Source organism: Lycium barbarum, chromosome 1 (assembly GCF_019175385.1).
Source record: "Lycium barbarum isolate Lr01 chromosome 1, ASM1917538v2, whole genome shotgun sequence".
Taxonomy (NCBI): Eukaryota; Viridiplantae; Streptophyta; class Magnoliopsida; order Solanales; family Solanaceae; genus Lycium; species Lycium barbarum.
The window spans coordinates 169,516,660-169,539,739 of record NC_083337.1 but is presented as its reverse complement, the minus strand read 5'-3'; the positions used below and the strand labels follow the sequence as shown (position 1 = coordinate 169,539,739).

The following is a 23,080-nucleotide window of genomic DNA, read 5'->3' as shown; positions in this document are numbered from 1 at the left end:
ATAACCTCAAAACTAAAATGTAGACTTTATTTCATTAGATTTACTTTTTAATTTTTAGAATTGGTTGGGATTGTGCTTTTCAAATTTAGAATTATTAAGTTATGTTAGAATTATTAAGTTATAATATTTCTATAACCTCAAAACTAAAATGTAGAATTTATTTGACTAGATTTACTTTTCAATTTTTAGAATTAAAGTTAGAATCCATAAGTTATTAAAGTTAGAATTGTTATTGAGAATTTAAAGTTAGAATTGGTTGGGATTGTGCTTTTCAAAGTTATATTAAAGTTAGAATCCATAAGTTATTAAAGTTAGAATTGTTATTGAGAATTCAAAGTTAGAATTGGTAGGTATTGTGCTTTCTTAAATTATTGATGTTCAATTTGTGAAAAAATGTAAACTTTATTTGACTAGTTTACTTTTCATATATATATATATATATATATATATATTTGCTTGCGATTGTGCTATTGTTTATGTTCATTGTCAATGTATTTGTGTTAGCTTAGTTATAATTGGTTGAGATTGTGCTTTTTCAAGTTATGTTAAAGTTAGAATCCATAAATAAGTTAGAATTGTTATTGAGAATTCAAAGTTAGAAGTAGTTGGAATTGTGTTTTCTTAAGTTATATTTTAAGTTAGAATTCTTAAGTTATAATATATTTTTACAACCTCAATAATTTGTGGGTATATTTTTGTAGATATCGTATGTGGATGTATAATATGAATAATAGTAATCATGTGGGTTTACATGATGAATTTGTTGAAGGTGTTGATGGGTTTATCACACATGCAATGTCACTTCACCCTTTTCAAAATGAAGGGGTAATTAGGTGTCCTTGTTCTCGTTGCCGATGTATGAAGTATTTGAAACCGGAAGCGGTTAGGGTTCATTTGTATAGTCGTGGGTTTAAGCAGAAATATTATGTTTGGACTGATTATGGAGAGACTGATGGGGTCAATGGTATATTTTATAATATGGTTGTTGGTGAAAGTAGTGTGTCGCAGGAATATAGTCATGTCCAATATGATAGAGTTAATAATATGGTTAATGATGTTTTTGGCGTACAGTCTGGGTTTGAACCTAAGCAAAATTTTGAGGAACCTCTTAATGAAGAAGCAATGCGCTTCTATCAAGAATTAGAAGAGGCTAGTCGTCCAGTTTGGGTAGGGAGTCAGCATTCTAAGTTGTCTGTTACAGTTAGAATGATTAACATCAAATTAGATTGGACTGTTGCTGAAGCTGCTATGGACTCAATAATTAAGCTTGTGGGAGAATTAGTTAGTCCGAAATTCGACATACCTAAGAGTTACTACGAAGCAAAGAGATTAGTTTCCAAATTAGGATTGTCGTATGATAGAATTCATTGTTGTTCAAACGGTTGTATGTTGTTCTATAAGCAAGATGCTGATTTAAATGAATGTGAATTATGTGGACATGCGCGTGATAAGCGGACACCTAGTGGGAAGATGACTCCAATTAAGGCGATGCATTATTTACCTATTATACCTACGTTGAAGAGGTTGTTTGCATCGCCAGGTTCTGCTCCTCACATGAGATGGCACAGTGAAAATAGAAGGACACCTGGTGTTATGTGTCATCCATCGGATGGAGAAGCGTGAAAACATTTTGATAGAACTTATCCTGATTTTGCTATTGAACCAAGAAACATTCGTTTGGGTTTGTGTGCGGATGGTTTCACACCATACTCTATTTCGGCTGCACCCTATTCTTGTTGGCCTGTATTTCTTACTCCATATAATCTACCGCCTGAGATGTGTATGACAAGTCCCTATATATTTCTAAATTGTGTTATCCCTGGTCCTTGTGATCCAAAAGTTTTGATTGATGTCTATCTATTACCTTTGATTGATGAGTTAAAACAATGGTGGTGTGAAGGTGTAGTGACATATGATATATCAACTAAGGGCAATTCCAATATGCGTGCTTCTTTGATGTGGACTATTAGCGATTTTCCCGCGTATGGGATGTTGTCTGGTTGGATGACTGCTGGAAAGCTTGGTTGTCCTCATTGCATGAAAAATAGTAAAGCTTTTGTCATACCCCATTTTAACTGGGTTATGGTTTGGATACAACATATTGGTGATTCCTGTTTGTTTTATTTTAAGGAGTCGCCACCTAATTAATTTAACGGTGAATTAGGACACCTAGAGGTTAACTAAGGCAAAGTTAAAACTAAATCTCAATTAATAGTCTGCTTTAACCAGGGTGATTCTAGGTAAGAGCTCTATATTATCCTAAAGGGAAGGGGTTAGGCATCCTTTAGAATCCGTTAACTTACGGTTATCCGGCCAACTTAGGTTAATTAATTAAGAGTAAAATATAATGTTTAAATTTTAAAATGGTTCACAAATGTTGCTAAAATTTTAAAAGGAAAATAATATTAGTGAAAATAAGATTTACAGAAAATATAATATAAAGGAAAACTTAAAATGCCATTTTTTTAAAATAGGACTTATAAATATCGCTAAGACTTTAAATGAAAGTAATAATGATGTCGCTTGAAATAATACTTGTATAAAATATGATGTATTGCATAAAAGAAGATTTTAAAGGCTATTTAAAATAAAACTTGGACATGCTAAAACCTTGAATGAAAATGTAATAATGTTCTTGAAAATAAGACTTGCAAAAGTATAACAACTCGCTATAGCAAAATGTGAACTTCAGACAAAATTTTGTATTATATCAATATGGTGATGTAAAAATACCTAAACTTATTTTCTTTAAAATGTGATGGATAGGGTATGAGTTTTCGTTCTTTTATATTAACTATACTTGGTTAAAAGGAGTATATTATTGGATAAACTTAAAAGATGTTTACAAAATATTCTTTAGTGACGTTTTTAAAATTCCCCAGATCGTAAATAGGATTCCTTTGACTAAAAAAAAAAAATGAATTTACTCTATTGAAAATCAATTATTCTAAAAGTATATATTATAAATACTATATTTAACTTTAACGTAAAAGAAGAAAAATAAAACTTATGGAACTAATTAATAGTTTCCCTTAAATTAAACACCCATTACTAAAATCAAACCCCGCTAATTTACTAGAATTCATCTAGAATAACAAATTGAGATGAGATGTTAGTCACACAAAGCAAAAATACACAACACTCAAATGGATCTGGCCCATTAAGGTCCAACTGCTGCGATACTATTCATGCTATTGGGCTTTGGCCCAAAATTCGTTTCTTTCTTTTGTGTATATGCTGCCATATATTCTGCCATCTGGGCCTCGGCCCAACAACATTTGTTTTTCTTTTCCTGCAGGCTGCGGATTGGAACTGGACAGAGAGAGGTCATGTTGGGCTTTTAGCCCAACGCCAAATGTGGAAGAAAAACGAGTCCCTCGGACTCGTATGACTCGTATGCGATGGTCATGCATAAAAACGAAAGAAAAAGAATTAGTATATAATAACGATTAGGACATAAATAAAGAAACTAAGTACGCAAATTGAATTAGCACATAACGCAACAATAAGACAATTAGAGAAAATGTGCAAGCTCAAATAAGACAACGATAAAGAAAAACAACTGAAGCCCATATGATTTGTTTCACATTACTGAATAACTTAAGCCCAGCAAAGTCATATTCCACATTTTGAACAGAGGTCCATCGAATAGAGAAAGGAATTCCAACATCCTCAATACTTAATGGTAGAATTGACTGTCTAGGATGATACTTTCAATATACATTAGACATACTATCATACACATGTCAGGATAGGTGTACAGAGTTGAATATACTTTGTATATGTGAACATATACTCCCTACAAACTATAGCCATTCAGTCATATAAAGAAGCAATAAGAAAGAGCAATCGTGCCAAGTCATTTGACACGTAAAGAATCCTATATAGGCATTGTCAAAGGATAAAAAAAATGAAAACACACCAACTACCAGATCAATATACATCAAATAAACTATATCAGCATACTCTTTGATATTCTTTTTTAGTCATACGAGTGAGACCTAATGACCTTAACCTTCACAGGACCAAGACAGAGTATCATGCGAGATTACATAACCTTCTAACTCATACAATGTCCTTGAATGCACAAGCAAATTTAGGTTCAACAAGAATGAAAACTTATTATTTTATTAGGCAAAGCATATCAGATAGCTTTCCAGATTTAGCAGAACATCGACGAGAGTTTAAAAATACTGAAAACTAGACTTTCTGGGACTCTCTGATCATTTGAACTAACAGTGAACCAGATGGCAGGAGTTTCATTCTTAGGAAAACAAGGCATACAGGGAGCATACAAAATCTCAAACACTTTGAATCAATTAATATGTCTCTTAGTTTCAAACAGGCAGTTTTAGGCTTAATAAAGATAGAGATCTTATCAACAATATCTCTTTTGGAAATAGACAACATTCTGCCGAAACCACACATATCATTTAAAAACTAGTCCAAATTGTTAGACAGGATCCACAATATACATACTGTACATAGTCGATCAGGTGGAAAGGAAAAGAAAGCATTATGAAGTTAATCCTACACAGTTATGACATGATGATCCTTTAACCATTTAAAACAGAAAGTATACTTACTCAGAGATATTACACATCCACAGAGAATTATACTAGGTTTATTTCTTTATCAAACTCCATTTAGACTTATCTAGGAAACTATTTGAAGATTACTTCACTAAATGGACAAAGGCTGGCGTTTTAAGCATAAATAAATGAGATCCAAAATATGGATTTATGACCTAATCCACCATGTTAAACTCATCTCTTAATTTCCAGCTGACCTTAACAAACATGTTCCAATAAAAAATCAGGAGAGTGATTGCCATATTTTAAGTTAGATTACCATGACACAAATGACAAACAAGGCTCAAGTCAAACTGAGACCAACAATCTAAAGAAGCACAAAAAGGCAAATATGCTTATGCTAAGCCAATATGAAAGAGGCATCAAACTGAAACAACATTCACATTTTATTGAACTATTAAACATCTGAGTAAACATGATTATGTCAATAGGATTTCTGCTAAACTAGTATAGGGAATAATAATAAACCCAAACTAAACTGTGTCCAATCATTATTGAGCGTGCAAACTATACTCAAACTGCTATAAGCTGAATACATATGGCTAATCGCAAAAACATAGAATGAATCATACGGAACAAACTGAAGGTAAGCACATGCACATCATTAGCAAGCTACAAACTAATATACGGAACCAATCAAATGAAGACCAAATAAGCAATGTGGACCTAATAAACACATGATTAATCCAAATTGGTACCTAACATAGAACTGGACAATTAGAGAATTACGCACAGGATTAAATTAAGCTCAAACATGCATAATACAACTAAAGCGAACACAAATAGGAACATAAATCATAACTGATCCAACGAATCTCATAAGTAGTTTAAGCATTCGAACATTTACTAAAGAATAACTAATAGAGGGTGTATTACCTTCTTCGGGTGCAGCGAAATGAGGCTCGAATCTCCGATATACCTCGAATTCGAAAGATACTAGGACCCTTTTTAGTGCGATTTTTGTCTACAACAGAGTCGAACTTTCGTTTCTAAATCCTCGACTCACTCAAACAGAACGGAACAGAAAAGAAATTTAAGATCCGCAAAAGATAGACTAGGCTCAATAGAAATTTTATGGCTAAAAACTTCTTGTTTTCGGGGACTCGATGGTTGAGACTTCTCTTATCGAATTTCTGGCTATCCAAAAAAAGCTCCCTCAAAATGGAACTTGAAGCGAGTATTTATAGGAAACAGTTAGGGTTTGCTAAGGAGAAAACGAGTGAGGAGAGAGAGAGAGGAGCGGGAGGACAAGGGGAAATGGAGGACCAGAGGAGTGGGGTGGCAGTGAGCGTGGGGAACAGGGCATGGTGGAGTGGCAGAGGCGTGGGGGGGAGATGGGAGATGAAGGGAGAGAATGGAGGGAGAGAGAGAGAGGGAACAGAGGATGGGGCGGCTGGTGAGGAAAATATGAGGGAAACCCTTCCTTTGTTAAATGAGAATTGGGCCGCCCGGGTCGAGTCGGGATTTGGACTGGGTATGGGCTGGTAGTGTAATTATTTGGGCTGGGGTGAATTAAAATGTGGGCTGGAATAAAAATGTGGACTGGTCTGAAAATTGTATGAGTTGATTGGGCTACTACATTTAAATAAAAGACCTATTTAAATAACTTGTGTTAAAATATTGCTCAATATAAAATATGCAATTATTAATGCTTAGATAATAGAAAATGGCGTTGTAATAGCCGTGCAATAATATTTCGAAAATCCACACTATTATTTAATTATGCAAAGGTAAAATGCGATGCGTGTGCGCAAGCTGGTAAAATGCTGAAATGATAAAAACTGTGAATTATAATAATAATAATAATAATAATAATAATAGTAATAATAATAATAATAATAATAGTAATAATAATAATAATAATAGTAATAATAATAATAATGATGGCTAGTAACTGTAATAGAATAATGAAACACCGGTATTGATTATAGTAAAAAATATAAATATATATATATTTTTTAATTTTCCAAAAATATTAGAAGCGTAAATAGGTATTTCGGAGGAGAGGCGGGACAAAATTGGGTGTCAACAGCTTTCACTTTAAAACATGGCCATAAAAATTCATGGTTTGATTGTCACCGCCAGTTCTTGCCTATGGATCACCAATTCAGGAAAATGAAACAACCATTTAGAAAGAATAAAACTAAAAATGATCCCCCACCTCGAACATTCTCAGGAGAAGAAATTTGGGGGAGGGTTTGTCACTTGCATAAGGTCACAGAAGTTGCCCCTTATAGACTACCTGGTTATGGTGTTGAACATAATTGGACTAAACAGAGCATATTCTGGGAGTTACCATATTGGAAGGATAATCTTCTATGGCATAATCTTGATGTGATGCATATTGAAAAAAAATTACTTTAATAATTTTTCAACACTGTTATGGATGTTAAAGGCAAGACAAGAGATAGCCCAAAAGCTAGATTGGGCCTAAAGGAATATTGTAGGCCCCCCGAATTGAACTTGCAAGAGTTAGCGAATAATAAAGAGTTCAAGCCCAAGGCTAGTTTTTCATTCACTTTGGAAGAGAAACGAGAGATTTGTCAATGGGTTAAGAATTTGCGAATGCCAGAGGGGTATGCATCTAATTTTGACAAGCGTGCTGATATGAATGAAGGAAAATTGATTGGTATGAAAAGTCATGATTGCCATGTTTTCATGGAAACTTTGATTCCTATTGCATTTAGCCGCCTATCAGAAAGAATATGGAAACCAATCACAGAGATAAGTTTGTTCTTCAAGGATTTATGTTCTGACACTTTGACGGTAGAAAACCTTCAAAGAATGGAACATAATATGCCAGTCATTACAACTAAGCTCGAGAAGATCTTTCCATGTGGGTTTTTTGATGTGATGGAACATCTTCCCATTCATCTTGTACAAGAGGCACGCCTTGGAGGCCCGGTTCAAACTAGGTGGATTTATCCTTTCGAGAGGTAAGGAACCAAACTTACTACCTCTTTCTTTAATTTATTTTATTAACTAATTACTATTCCTATTGATATTAAACATGTGCAGGACCATTGACAAATGCAAAAGATTGGCTGAGCAAAGATCTAAGATTGAAGGATCTATTTGTGAAGCGTATCTTGCAAAGGAAACAACGCATTTCTGCTCATATTATTTTAGAGAGCAAGTGTCGTGTATGAGAAATAGGCCCAACCATAATGATGAGGGTGGGGTTGATCCTAACTACCCACCAATGTCCATCCTTAATCAACCAGGACGAGGTTCTAAAAAGCCTCCAAAACAAACCCTGAGTAGTATGGAGAGGCAATCAGCCGTGACACATGTTTTACTCAATTGCCCTGAAATTCAAGTATATATTCGGTGAGTGTCGAATTATGTTATTGAATTAAATGGGTAATTGATAAGGGTGAAACTAATGAAAATCTTGCATATGTCGAACAGTTACTTTGTAGAACTTGAGGGTGATGAAGCCATATATTCTAAGTTTTCCCATTGGCTGTACGATTTTGTAAGTGTGGAAATTCATTGATTAAATGTAGGTTACATATAAGTTATTGAATTTTAATTTTCCTCCTTATTATATAGGTTTATCATACAGGAGAACATTCCCAATTTGTGAAAGATATAGCTTTTGGACCAGGCAATGAAGTTAAGACAATGAAAAAGTACATTGTTAATGGTTACAAGTTTCAAACCGAAGAAGGGTCTTCTCGACAAGGTAGAGCGTACAATCTAGGCGCAAGGAACAACTTAAGTCGCTTTCGGTCAGGATTGCGAGGTGAAGGGTCTTCTCGACAAGCCGAGGGAGTTGATGGTGTTCAGGTCGTAGCTATGGCGCAGCAAATCGCTGAACTTAATAGGAAATTAGCTGAGATTGAGGCAAAAAGAGTTGAGGAAAGTAACTCCATGAAAGTGAACCTTGAATCGCTCATGGCACAAGTTAAAAGCTACATTGCTTGTGGATAATTTGGTGTGCCCCCCTCCCCCCCCCCCCCCCCCCCCCGACCCAGAAGATGATGATGACGGTGATTACGTAGGCCGGACACCGGATGATCAGTTGTAGTAGTTTGGATTTAATAATGGACTTATGTTTTATGGACTTATGTTAAAACTAGTTAATGGTACTTTTGGTTGGACATTTAAATATTTTTGAACTTTAAAGGTCTATTTAAATCGTATTTGATATGTTTAGATAGTGTTTAATGTGTTTTATTATTACTTAGGGTGATTTTATGTGTTGTAGCTCTTTTAAAATTGATTTGGAGCATTTTAATGCTAGTTTTGAGCAGCTTTTGGTACTGGTTTTTGTGCAGGTGTGGCTGCAGAAAATGCAGCATGCATGCAGGAAATTTTCCGAAAAACCGACGCAGTCTGTCAGTTTTCTGGAAATTAATTCTTAAAATTTTCAAGAAAACTGACGCACTGTGTCAGATTTTTATTTATAATAATTTTTTTATTTAAAATAAAAAATTAAATAAAAAACCGACGTAGTGCGACGGTTTTTCATAAAATTTATATTGTTTTTATTTAAGATAAAAAAATCAGAAATTAAAAAAAACGACTCAGTCCATCGTTTTTTTTTTTAAATTATTGGATAAAAACTGACGGACCACGTAAGCCACGCAGTCCGTCGCAAAAAACCGACGCGGCGTTTTCAAAAAGCGACGCTATGTAAACCAACAGACCGTAAAGGGTCGGTTACCCGTCGGTTTCATTGAAAAAACCGACGGTTTCCGTGGCAGTTTTTTAGTAGTGTAAGACCATATAAGGAGACCAAATATGACGCATCCTACCTGTTTACCAAGCCACTTGCGTTATCTTCCAAGTAGCTAATCTTGTTTTTTATGAGTAATTGCTTGTAACGACCTTTTAGATTACCCGATAATATAAAATTGAAGTGCATAGAAGTTAATAACAGATAGATTAAGCTGATTACTTTGGTTAATAAAAGGTATAAATTCTCATTAAAAAGAGGGACACCAAAGTCAATCTTGGCCTAGTCTGGCACCTTTCATATATACTCCCATCTTGAGTAAATTCTTTTGTTTTTTCAATTCTCTAAGCAAATGTGTAAACAAGTTTCAAAATCTCTCCTCTTTCCAGCTTTTATCCACTTTTAATTATATTTCTCAAAGGTGAAACATCTCCTCTCTTCTATATTACTCTTTCTGTCTGATCTTTTGCTAGTGGGCACTAGGGGGTTGGTTTTTTAATTGAATTAGTATTGCATGGCAACATTGAGAGAATCTGAAATCTCCACATTTAACTCTTACTCTTTGATTTTCTTCTTGACCCTTTTCTTCCTCTTCCTCATTGTTGTTCAGTCTTCTTCTGATGATGATGTTAATCCCTTTAAACCCTCTTCCCAGAATTCAGATCATTCCTCTTCATCTACCGCTACAATTAACATGAACTCAAGAAAGATCCCTAGAAATTCTCATACATCATCATCATCTTCTTCTTCTTCTTCTCGCGATGGAACTCGTAGACAGTTTGAAGCAAGTGAGCATGCAGTTCCTAGCGGACCGAATCCAACATCAAACAGGTAAGTTAATGTGTTCACCATCCTACAGAGGCAGATCTAGGATCTGAAGTCAGTAGTTTAAGAATGAATGTAATCTTATTGTACGTATACATATTATATTACTTTTTTTCGATGTATACATAGTTTAAAATAAAAAATAATAAGTTCAATTGAACGCACATAAATCACCTTAGATCTGCCTCTGAGTGGGGACAGAGAAGATTTGCAAAAGGAAGCTTGAAATTAAGGATATATGTAACTGATGAATATCGGAGTTTGTAGAGATTATTTATTGTTTTTTCATCACCAATTCTGGTCAGTTATCACTTATCAATGCTGCTTGTCTTCTTCACTGATGAGAAGTTTGTTACTAATAGCTTTGTTGTTATCGTCACTGTTGTTTGCTAGCCATTTGAACTTCTTTTCTCTTCACTGACTTTTGTATTTTCGTCCTTATTTCTTTCTTTGGACTTGTATATCAAGAGAAGTTTTCACTATTCGTGTAAATCTGTATGTATCAATCTTTTATGGAGTTACTCAAATTGTTCCTTAATTTTATGGTGTTTCATGACTAAAGTTCTAATGTTAAAGAGGAATTAAATAGAGAGAATATTAGACTGAATGGCCGATTTTTGGTTCGCTTGTTAATATTTTGCCATAGTTAGAAATGTAACTAAGAAATAACCATTTTTTGTGCAAAAAGAAAATTTGAATAAAATACTCCTGATCAAAACGCAAAAAACTCAAGGACATTATACCGGAGTTTGAAAAATTCATGAAATTTCAAATGTACATTCAAACTCTTTGCGATAGTAATGATTTTAATATGATATGACCAATAAGAGTTGTGGTGTAGTGGCTGGTACTACTTCATTCTTAACCAAGAGGTCTCGAGTTCGAGCCTATTTGGGTACGGAGTCACCATTGTTAGGGAGTGCTTTGTCTCCCAATGTGGGACTACTTGCACGAATCTGGATTTAATCGGGCCCCAACGCGGGTACTGGATATGATATGTGCTTTATATACATCAAAATAAATTTATGTATGTTCTTACTTTAATTTATCATTACTACAGTAAATGAAAATATTTTGTAGTTAATATCGTCGGGTAAGTTCTAGTCATGGGTCAATAGTGCTGATCTGGAATCATGGGTGAATAGGAGAAGACGAGACACTTTTGCTTTTGAATGAAATATGATTTGAATTGTTTTGGTCTTTTCTTTTTTGTCTTCTTTAACGCACAAAACCCTAGAAAGCTGATCCCCAAAAAGCATCATGCGCCTATGATTTGGTAATCATCAAAACTTATTAGTTCCTCTATTCTAATTCCAAAAATATTGTACAGCAGATCCAGTAAGTGTAAAATGAAGAATACTAGTCTAGACTATCAGCTTTGCTTCGGCCTGAGGATGGCAGTGGGATGAATTCTTTTATTTTTAATCAAAAATTTCAGATTTGAGTAATGAAAATGAATTTTTTTGATATAAAAGGTTTTTTTAATGGACCTTATGCTAGGCGAATTCGAACTAGTCAAGGATTCAAAATGAATATCGAATGCTGAATGAAAAATGAACCAACATAGACTGCTATGTATGTGTGTGTATATGTATATATATATATATATATTTTTTTTTTTTTTTTTTGGTACAATGAAAAATAGATGCTATTGGTACTTTGAAATTCTCTCTGTTTTTTTGGTCGCCGACTATGCATAAAGCTTTTGGCTGCTGAATTAAGCACTAACAACAGCTTCCAACGTAAATTGCTCCATAAATTTGGGGTACCGTTGAAGCATTATTTTTTGTCTACATAGGGGTCCCTCCATCTCTATTTCTAAATAGGATTTAAAGTTAAATAGGTTAAAGAACACCACGATCGATTTAAAAGTTCGAGTTTTGTGTCGTTAGCGTAGAGGTTTTCAATTATCAGATATATATATATATATTTTAAATAATGAAGTTTCATTACCAAAATTGGATAGGCAGTACAAATCATGATGACTGAGTAATGGACAATAGCTCCAGAACTTCAGCCCTGCTACAACTCCTAATAGCAAAAAGAGCGACAAAAGGCACTACACTATCATTTCAGCCGACCTATACACAATGGCGATTCAAGATTTTCATTCAGGTATTTGAAAAAAGAAGAAGCTAAATATAATTTATTCAGCAAAAGTTAATATATGCACATAAACACAGAAAATTTACCCTATATATACACTATAATTTTTTACCGAGGATGTTCGGGTGAACACCCTCGACAACATGTGGATCCGCCCCTGCCTATACATCACTACAAAAAAAAAGATAATTTGTGGAGGTTAAAAGTTGCTATTCGCAGGGGTTTTAGCCTCCTCAAGCAATTAGCGGATTCTAAAACCCCCGCAAATTGCAACTTTCAACCTCCGCAAATTATCCATTCTTTTTGTAGTGCATGCACATCTATGTAGGATAAAAATTGAATTTGGCCAGCCATTGCGCAATCTTCAGCTTCATGTTTCCTCGAAAATGAATCTCCTGGATAACTTGCTTCACTAGTCTATCAACAGGCTGTTGTGTGTTTTGGAAGATTCTGGAATTCCTTTCTTTCCAGCTATAAAATACAGCAGCAACAAGAGACATCCTGTAAACTTCAGCTCTAGCAGTCTTTCCTCTAGCATGCCTAATAGCCCATGTAACTTCATCTTCCCAACTTTTACTTATTCTAGTGATACCTTGCCATCTCAAAAGCTTTTGCCTTGTCCAAAGAAAGAAAGATGTGAATGAGATTCATCCACCAAATCACATAGAGGGCACATCTTTATAGTCAGTGGCGGAGCCACACTATGCCGAGGGTGTTCATCCGAACCCCTTCGGCTGAAAAAAATACTGTTTTTACAAGGTTAAAATTATTTCTTATGTATATATAGTAGACGTTGACACCCCTTAGGCTTCTTCGTATGTTTACTTTTTTATATTTTGAACCCCTTCGGCGGAAATCTTGGCTCCGCCACTGTTTATAGTAGTAACACCCCATTTACTCAACCCGTCCCTTGCATACAAATTACCATGAGCAGCCAGCCTAAGTGTGAAAATCCATTTAAGCAGCCCAATGTTGTTGCAAACAAGTCTTCTTCTCTCTACTTTAGGAAAATCACTCCTCAATTTCAAGTAGAATTGCTTTAATAAGGAACCGGTTCATCTGAATAATCTCATTAATTGTATAGCCAGCTGCAGAGTAGTACTTACCAGGCTTCAACACCTTCTGCATGATCCATGAAATCTGTTTGGGAGTACGTAACAATACATAACTCTTATCAAGCGTGTCAGCTTGATACAACAATTTGAAAACTAAAGTCGAAACTTATTATGCACCAGTTAAATTGCACATATAGTGTAACAATGCTTAAACCCAATTGGATATGTAACACGTTAATCTAAATGCTAGGTTGCCATGTTAGTTTGAGATCCATTGCAAACTATTTTTTAGTCGTTATGTCAAGTCTTCTCAAAAAAAAAATTGTTTTAACACGTAAGTGATTTGATAATAAAATATGTGAGAACTTTGGAGGGCCATTTTCTTTTATTCAAATTGTACATTTTCTCCAAAATTGTTATGAAAAATTATATTCATGTTATAATAAAATTTAATGATAGAACAAAAAAACTTTATACAGTAAACATAACTTAAGACCATGTGACCAGAAGTCACGGGTTCGAGAAGTGGAAACAGACTTTTACAGAAATGCAGGATAAGGCTGCGTATAATAGATTATTGTGGTCCTATCCTTCTCCAAATCCCGCGCATAGCGGAAGCTTAGTGCATCAAGTTGTTTTGTTTTTTCTTTTACACCTAACCTAAGACTCACATACGTATACAAGTTCTTCACAAGCACCACTTTTAAATTATATAACATACAGGATATAGGCTGTATAACTCTGATTTCACAAGTAAATTTAGTACATTACTGGATAATAGTCTATCTCAAGTTACATAAGGCTAAATAAGCATATATACGACTACGGTATATAAGAAGTGAAGTACAAGACTGTATAATCTCTATGGTCATTGTTGTGCGATACTATCATATGTCGAGCGGACTATTTATTTTGTTATCGACTTAGAGAAAACAAATGACTTACTGGCAACAACGATGTATACACCCTTTGGAGCCTTCTCTCTTAATTTTTGTTTTAGATATTTTACTCTATACAAATACTTTTTTACCTTACACAACATGGTTATAACGAAAATCTTGGCATAAAATTCGTATTACCGAAGTTTAGACTGCGTATGGAGAACTTTGATATTATAAAGTATATAAGTTTGCAAGGCTGTGGTTGAAAAGTTTAGTACATATATAAATCTCCAGATTTTTTTTATTTTTTATTTTAGAGTTTTTTTAATCCGTCGCTAGTCACAACTGTTTTCTGTCTTTTTTTGGCACCTTACTCTCGTGCCTATCTCCCAATTAAGTATATAAATAGTTTGTCTCTATCTTGGATTTGCCACTAATGGTATGTATGCTAAGCTATAATTTTTCTTTTTTTTGACTTTGGAGAAAACCTTGTCTGTGGTTGAAGGTCAATTCTATACGCGGTTCATTTCTCCTTTATTTTTTAAGCTTTTGCCTTTGTAACAGCTACTCATGTAATAGATAAATAGAATGTGCCGAGCACCTCTGTATATGTACTAAAACGCTCTTTCAGAAATACAAGTTGATGTAATTTTGACAATTTATTCCCCTTGAGTTGGTCAGTATTAGCTTATTAGGTTCCAGATAATCTATGTGAAACCTACAATAATATCACTCATTAATTTCTCACCAGAAAGGCAGAAGGAACGATAATAATAGTATTATTCTCGAAGTAAATAAATATTCTGTCTTTGTTTGGAATCTTTTAAAAAAGAATATTTGAAATATAAGATTTTGGTATATCGTATTAGTTTTGTATACGTTTCTAAATATGTATATTTAATGTATAGAAATTACTCAATCGGTCGTTCTGATTTACAGAAAAAAAAAAAGAAGAAGATAAATTTTACCTCTTGTTTAAATCTACCATTCTTTTGGGGTGTTGAATTAGCGGAAAATCAATATGTACTACTTAGCATTGGGTGTCGTCACCCAAATTTATACAATGTATGTTTAAAATCAATATTTTTCTAAAAGAATAATATGTTCATATACAATAGGCCCATACCACTTGCAAATAATCCAAGTGAAATATCTAATTAGGATAAGAAGTAAAAAGATTCAAAACCAACACAGTCCTAAATATAATATGTCTCGTTTACATGTTGAATTTTGACAATTCACAATAGCTGAACACTTTGTACAAAATTCTGCAAACGTCACTGCTTACACATTAACAAGCGTAATTATCAGTCTTACAGAATTTCGACAATTCACGATAATTAATTGACACCATATGTACAACAATTTGCAAACGCGTTTCCACTTCTCACATCTCTCTCACACACCTCTACCAAACATTCCTTCAAATCCTCTTCTCCATTATGTCCCCATTTTCTACGGAGAATTTCATAAAGAAGAAAAAAACATGCTCCAATCACCTATCCTCTCTCTGTCTCCAGCTAAACAAACATGGCTCATTCAGAAAATAATCAATTCATTCAAATTTTAATTAATTAACCAGACAGATTCCTATAGCTAATTATATACGTATTTATAATGTCCATTCTCCATTAATTGCATTCTTGGGTCTCTGCATATTCACAAAAAGACCCGTGTTTTCTTTAACATTTCTTGAGAAAAATTACGGTCCGACGCCATAAAAATGAGTCTTTTATAGCAAGCAACCTTTTTGTCGTCAAGATTTTGAAAAAACAGCAAATAGCATCAAGATTTGAGAATTTGCTTCTTTTTTGGTTCATTTTTTGTTTTGAGAATTGGAAGTCATAGGTGCAGTGTGTGGATCTTGTATTAGAATAATAGACATGAATTGTTTTTCATGTTTTTCGTGTCGTGAAAATAAGTCACCTAATAAAAAGAGATGTAACAAAAGAAAAGAACAATCAACTTCTGTTCATCCTCATAGAGAAAACCTCTCACCAGAACAAGCACAACCTTTATCTAAGCCAAAGACGCAGCATAAGCCACATTCTCAACCGCCTCAACGAACGAATCCAGGTAAGGCAGAGACGGATCCAAAATCTAAATTTGATCGTTCAATATATATATATATATATATATATATATATATATTCTTATCACCTTTTTTTAAATGTTCTTATTAGTGATCGTACTAATTTTGAAATTATGGATTTAGAATTCAAAATTTATTGAAAATTCTAGTTTAAATTTGATCATTTAATCTATATGTTCTTGTCACTTTTTTTTTTTTTTTTAATTTTTTATGTGTGTGAAAAAATACTGATAAAGCTAACTGCCGCAGTAACAATGTTGCCTTCCATATTACTTGATTGTTTAGGTAAATTTGAATACGGATTGTTCTGATTAGTGATCAATATTAGAGAACCTTTAGGATACGCCACATATATCAATTTACAAAAAACAGGGGTGCGTTCAAGATATAAAAATAATGGATTGCGATTTATATTACATATGTCTATGTCTTAATTCTTTCCTTATTTGTATGTATGATCAAGTTTTTTATTGTACATTAGTTGTTGGACTGGATGTGGTCTCCTTATATAGAACAATTCTTATCTCATTCTCTTAAGTTAAGCTTTTTTATGTGGAGGTAAACTACTTACCATCTTCTTTGTGTCCATTACTCACCCATCGGGATGCTTTTTACAGCCATCATAGCAGAGGCGTATCTAGCCTATAAGTTTGGAGTTCAATTGAACCCCAAACTTTCGACGTGAAGCCTAAATTTATGTGTAAAAAATTATTAAAGTTATAAAAAAATAATAGATATGAACTCTTAACTTTAAAAATATAATGGGTTCAATGCTAAAAATCTTAAGATTGAACCCATAAAATTTAAATCTTGAATCCGCTTCTGCATCATAGCATAATTATTTTTGATAATCACATGCCAATAGAAATAATTCAGTCGATGCATTCATTTTCTAATTATAATTAAATGTTCAATTCTCAGAGAGCATAAGAAATGTTGCAGCAGAAACCAGAAACCAAAAGACTGCTGATAAGAAGGATGAAGGCAACAAGAATATTGCAGCTCAAACTTTCACTTTCAGGGAACTGGCAGCAGCCACCAAGAATTTCCGCCAAGAATGTCTCATAGGCGAAGGTGGATTCGGACGCGTTTACAAGGGCCGCCTTGATAGAACTGGCCAGGTACTTCTAACATTAAAGTTAGAAAATTTTGTGACACAATTGGTGATAAAATTTCAAAAAATTGCAACTTTTTAACTCCTGTAATTTGAAAAATAACCATTGATATGGAGTTTTAAATTCCAGCACATGAAATTCCAGGCGTTATCATGGAGTTTTACTTATGAAATTTGAAACTCCGTGACAAATGACTATTTTTCAGCTAAATGGCTAAAAAGTGGTTAACCTGCATTATTACTACCACAATTAGTGGTGGCAAATGTGCAGTTTGGACTGAATTGGGTGCGTTAAAATGGGCTGGAACAATAATTTAGTCCACTGTTCAATTCTGCTCAAAAGTTAGTCAGGCTGGGTCATATGTAGCTCAACTCGTCCAACTTTTATCAAGTTCTAATCTCTTTGTTGCTTCTTATGATTTGTTTAATTACCAAACATAATTAATAATTTTTCTTCTTCTTTATTGTAGCTATATAGTTGCTCCAAACTTATTTAAGGCTTCTTAATTTTGCGCTACATAGTTGATCCAAATCAATCCAACTTTTAGATTGTATGTATTTGAGCGGATTAAGATGAAGGTCGGAACTTACCCGATAAGGAATTTCGCTACCTTAGGACCGTTATAGTTATGGCCGCCGTTCACCGGGGCTTCGGTCGCCGGCTCCCCTGTCATCAGGTCACCAACTTCCTTGACCTTTCGGCACTGGGCAGGCGTCAACCCCCATACGAATTGAGTTAATAAAAGAACGGGCCATTAGGCCACCCAAAGTCGGTGGACATATTTTTATGGGTTAATTTTGCTATCCCTAATACATATAAATAATTTATCTCGAACTCAGTTATTGTCCTATCCTAAAATTCAGAATCATAAACTTAAAATCTTGGATATGCGTCTGCAATTGGAACAATATGACTTCCCTGAATCCCTCCATAATGCATTTGTACTTGAATTGTACCATCATATTTCTTCGGTTTTTTCTTCAGATTGTAGCAGTGAAGCAGCTGGACCGTAATGGGTTACAAGGAAACAGAGAGTTTCTTGTAGAGGTGTTGATGTTGAGCCTTCTGCACCACACTAATCTTGTTAATTTGATTGGTTACTGTGCTGATGGAGAACAGAGACTTCTGGTGTATGAGTATATGCCCTTGGGAGCCCTGGAGGATCATCTTTTTGGTATGAGTTTTAGCTTTTATACAATTAGGGCACTTATAAAATAATTACAAATAAAATTCTATGATAATAATTAATTGTTAACCTGAGATATATAATGTAACTAATACTCCCTTTATTTCAATTTATGTGACATAGTTTGACTCGCCATGAAATTTAAGAAAGAAATGAAGATTTTTGAAATTTGTGACATTAAACATGTTATAACATTCGTTTGCCTACAAGACTTTTGAAACTTATTGTCTTCTTAAACATGTCATAACATTTGTATGGCTATAGAAGCTTCTCGATGAGTGTGAAATGGGAAGTCTAAGTCAATTTTTTTTTCCAAATATAGAAGTCATTCTAATTAGAATGGACCAATAAGGAAATAATGTCGCATAAACTAGAATTGAGGAAGTAACATGTTGTCACAAGTGAATCTTCACTAAATTTGATGCATTTTAAGTGATGCTGAATTCACAAAAATTAACAAAAGTTGAAGACTTATGAGTGAAAGTCTTCTTACTAAAGCATGGAAAGATACACTAACTGATGTTGAATTATTTTTTTAGATGTTTCACCGGATCGAACTCCATTAGATTGGTTCACAAGGATGAAAATAGCAATAAATGCAGCAAAGGGTCTAGAATATTTACATCATAAAGCCAATCCACCAGTCATTTACAGAGACTTGAAGTCCTCAAATATTTTGCTGGATAAGGAGTATAATGCAAAATTATCAGATTTTGGATTAGCAAAGCTTGAACCAATGGGTGATAATTCACATGTGTCTTCCAGAGTTATGGGAACTTATGGTTATTGTGCTCCAGAGTATCAAAGAACAGGACAACTTACTGTTAAATCAGATGTTTATAGCTTTGGGGTTGTTTTATTGGAGCTTATTACAGGAAAAAGAGCTGTTGATATCACAAAGAATGGGAATGACCAGATTTTAGTTGCCTGGGTAAGCCAAACGTTTCCTTCTTCCTCTATTTTTTTTTTTTTTTTCACTTTAGAGGTATTTTCATGATTAGCTAGCAGTAGTGATCAGTGGCGGATTCAGTAATTTATACACGGAATTCAAAAAAATAATTCCTAAAGTAAATTCAAAACCTTTTCCGATTCTAGAATCCTACCTGATGTAGTGATGCCAAATTCAACAGTTTGCATATAATTAGAAATATCCATTTTTACTTTATTTGCACAATATGGTTTTCGTTGATGAGATTCAGTTGAACCCCTTGCACAATATAATTTTTCGTTGAAGGGATTTAGTTGAACCCCTAGCTCTACTCTATATAGCTCAGCCATTGGCAGTAGCAGATGTAGAAGGTGTAAGCATGATAGAATATCTGATTTTTTCCTTGAATATTGTATATATGTGCAAAAAACAAGTATATCTTGATGGTAATATTCATTAAGCATTTGAGTTTTGTAAATTGACATGTTATAAATTTTGTAAATTGCCATGTTATAAATTTTACACCTTAATAAAGGTTAAGTTGACTTATAATGAGAAGTAACTTTCTTATGAAAAAACACGATATAAATATAATAACTTAGTAAATAGGGTAATAATTTGTTATATCTTAGTTAAAATACATTGATATATAAAAACTATTTACTTTTACACCTTAATAAAGGTTAAGTTGACTTATAATGACAAGTAACTTTCTTATTAAAAAAAACACGATATAGATATAATAACTTAGTAAATAGGGTAATAATTTGTTATATCTTAGTTAAATTACATTGATATATAAAAACTATTTACTTTGTGTATATAACTTATATCCTTCCACTAATTTCACGTCTAAGGGAGATGTTATACTATCAATATATTTTAACCTCTAATAGCAAAATCAGTTAGTACTATTTTACCAGATTATCAATTAATTTTTATTATAAAAAGTTATTTGTAGAACTTAATCTCATTATATTGTTTTCAGGCGGAACCAATTTTCAAAGACACAAGTAGATACACAGAACTGACCGATCCACTACTTAAAGGAGATTTCCCAAAGAGAAGTTTCAATCAAGCAGTTGCTATTGCTGCTATGTGTCTACAAGAAGATCCAGCCGTTCGTCCATTGATCAGTGATGTGGTCACTGCTCTCACTTTCCTTTGGGCCGAATCGGGTATGAGCTTCGGGTCGCCCATTTCTCCTCCTTTACCCGTTTCAGATAATGAGGAAAATCATGATGAAGAAAAAATAACATCTACAAAAGAAAGAGAGAGAGCAGTTGCAGAAGCCATAGAATGGGGTTCAAATTCAAGAACCCAAAATGAAAGATTACCATAATATGTATTTTTTGTAGTGGCGTACGTAAAATTTTGCGCGAACAGGTCCATTTAATGTCATAATTATTCGACTCGTAAGTGAGTTTGAGTCTCAGACTATAGTGGTTTTATGGCTTTAATTGCTTCATTCGTCAAAATTGATATCTATTTTCTACTCCTTTTCTCTCAATTTATGTAATATTTTTTGCTTCTCGAGATATAAACTGCATAAACTTTGCCTAACATTTTAAGATGTATTTTTTCACCAAATTGATATGAGAACAGTTGCAACTTATAGTACTTTTCATGTAGCTTTAAAATTTATAAATTTTAATCTTAAATTATTGAGTTAATCTAATCCAATTTATGGTCAAAGTTCACGCAGTTTGAATCTCGGGATGCGAAAAACATCACATCAATTGGGACAGAGGGAGTTTTATTTTCAAGCGGGTATGTTTGTTGTTGTATATATAAGTACTATTCCTTCTTTTTCAATGTATGTGCGGCATATGAGTGAGCACTTAAAAAGATTTTTAGAACTTGAGGTCTAAAACAAGTTATAAATATTTCAGCGGCTATATTTTATTGATCATTAAAGCTAAGTTGAAAAGTTTAAAGTTAAATTATTATATATAAGGAAGCATAACATTCTTTTTTGCACAGACTGAATCTATATCTATATATTATATAAAGCTAGGTATAAACAATCCTATGTGGCACCTCTTAATGACCTCCATTGACATTTATCTTTTTTCTCTTTTTTTTTTCGATTTTTATGAGTGTTTTCTACTAACTAATGAATTAAAAAAATGGCTTCCAAGTAAACGTAGCAATAAACCCATGTAGTAGTGGTAGTAGTAAATGATGATCTCTATGATTCAACCAATGCCCAGGTAACGTTTTTTGTTGAATCAGCCCAAAACACTTTTTATTGTTATTATCATATTCTAAATCTTTTCATTTGCTAAAACATTTACAATGTATATATAAAGCTAGGCAATAGAAGGATGATGTCACACCTCTCTTTGGCCAAGGATCTTATTTATCTTTTTTCTCTTTTTTTTATTGTGCAAGAATAAATGTGTCAATTAGTACTCCTCCACTCATATATTCTTTAATGTAAAAACATAATGGTCTTTATTTAATTTCCATTACTTCCATAACTTATTATTTTCATAACCCCTAACTAATTAATAGTCATGTTCATGGCATCATTTGTATTCCATATTGTTATCCTATAAATAGAGGCATTGTAAAACTTTGTTGTAAAATAAATGATACACATCCTGATGCTAATAGTTGCTAGAAGCCTAGAACTGATTACCAATTGCAGGAAAGAAATATTTCTAAAGCAATTCTTTAAGTAAGGGATTCACTATCTAATTCGTCTTGAGCTACGAGAGACTTATTTGTGGGATAGTAAGAGATGGTATTCAATGATAACATGCTATATTCCATGCCAAAATATTTAAACTTCTATTTAAATTTTCAATGTGCATTTGAGTGTTGTTTTAGTCAGATTTTTAGGATGTTTGGTGATTTACATGTTAACTTTAGAGCTGGGTATGTGTAACCATGTTTTCTCTTTACAATTATTGCTTTTTATTTGAGATGACTGCTCTTTTTACTATTAAATAGTTTTGGTCTCCGGTGTTGGGGTCTGAACCACTGAGATTGCTTCTTCATGTAAAAGAGTTTTGAGTTTACATCTAAGGTAGGGTGTTGTAGATAACTTTCACGGTGGTGAAAAGCTTAAAGGCAAATTTTCTGCCAGTAGTCATACCACTTGTAATTGAAAAGTTGAGATTGTTGTTCCAAAATGATAAAATAGCGTCATTTGTTCAAATTACAGAAGTATTATAAATTTATAATTTTATGAGGACGTGACAATCTTTTACTTTTATTAGTCAATACCTTCAACAATAGTCTTTGGTTATATTAATTTATGCGGTTCTGATTTTGTTCAACTATTTGCAACTTGTAATATATAGGAAATTATTAAAAACTGATTCTAGAAAGTAGAAAGGTTATGGTAAAATTTGCACATAAACTCATGCAAAATCTATACTTATTAGAGATTGACTAAAAACCGTACTTTGTACCATATCATGCAATATACTTTTAATGATTATTTCTTTTCTTTATTTTACAACACATTTATCTTCTCTCATTTTTTGATTGTTTTCAATTTTTTCTTTATATTATTTTAAGAATTTCAAAAGTCGTACTTTTTGTATTCAAGAAGATCTTTTACGTTGCTAAAATAAGAGGAAAATGCTATTATTTAATGCGTTCA

The 23,080-nt window shown here is 33.4% G+C and overlaps 1 protein-coding gene across 1 annotated transcript; it reads left to right on the top strand.

The window, feature by feature from the left end:
• The first annotated feature begins 15,532 nt into the window (after positions 1-15,532).
• Positions 15,533-20,956, top strand: LOC132607372 (probable serine/threonine-protein kinase PBL25). The gene is made up of 5 exons (XM_060321312.1): positions 15,533-16,219; positions 17,157-17,356; positions 18,335-18,524; positions 19,076-19,467; positions 20,453-20,956. Exons 1-5 carry the CDS (start codon positions 16,027-16,029, stop codon positions 20,804-20,806), a joined length of 1,329 nt encoding a protein of 442 aa, XP_060177295.1. The 5' UTR covers positions 15,533-16,026; the 3' UTR covers positions 20,807-20,956.
• Positions 20,957-23,080: the final 2,124 nt, after the last annotated feature.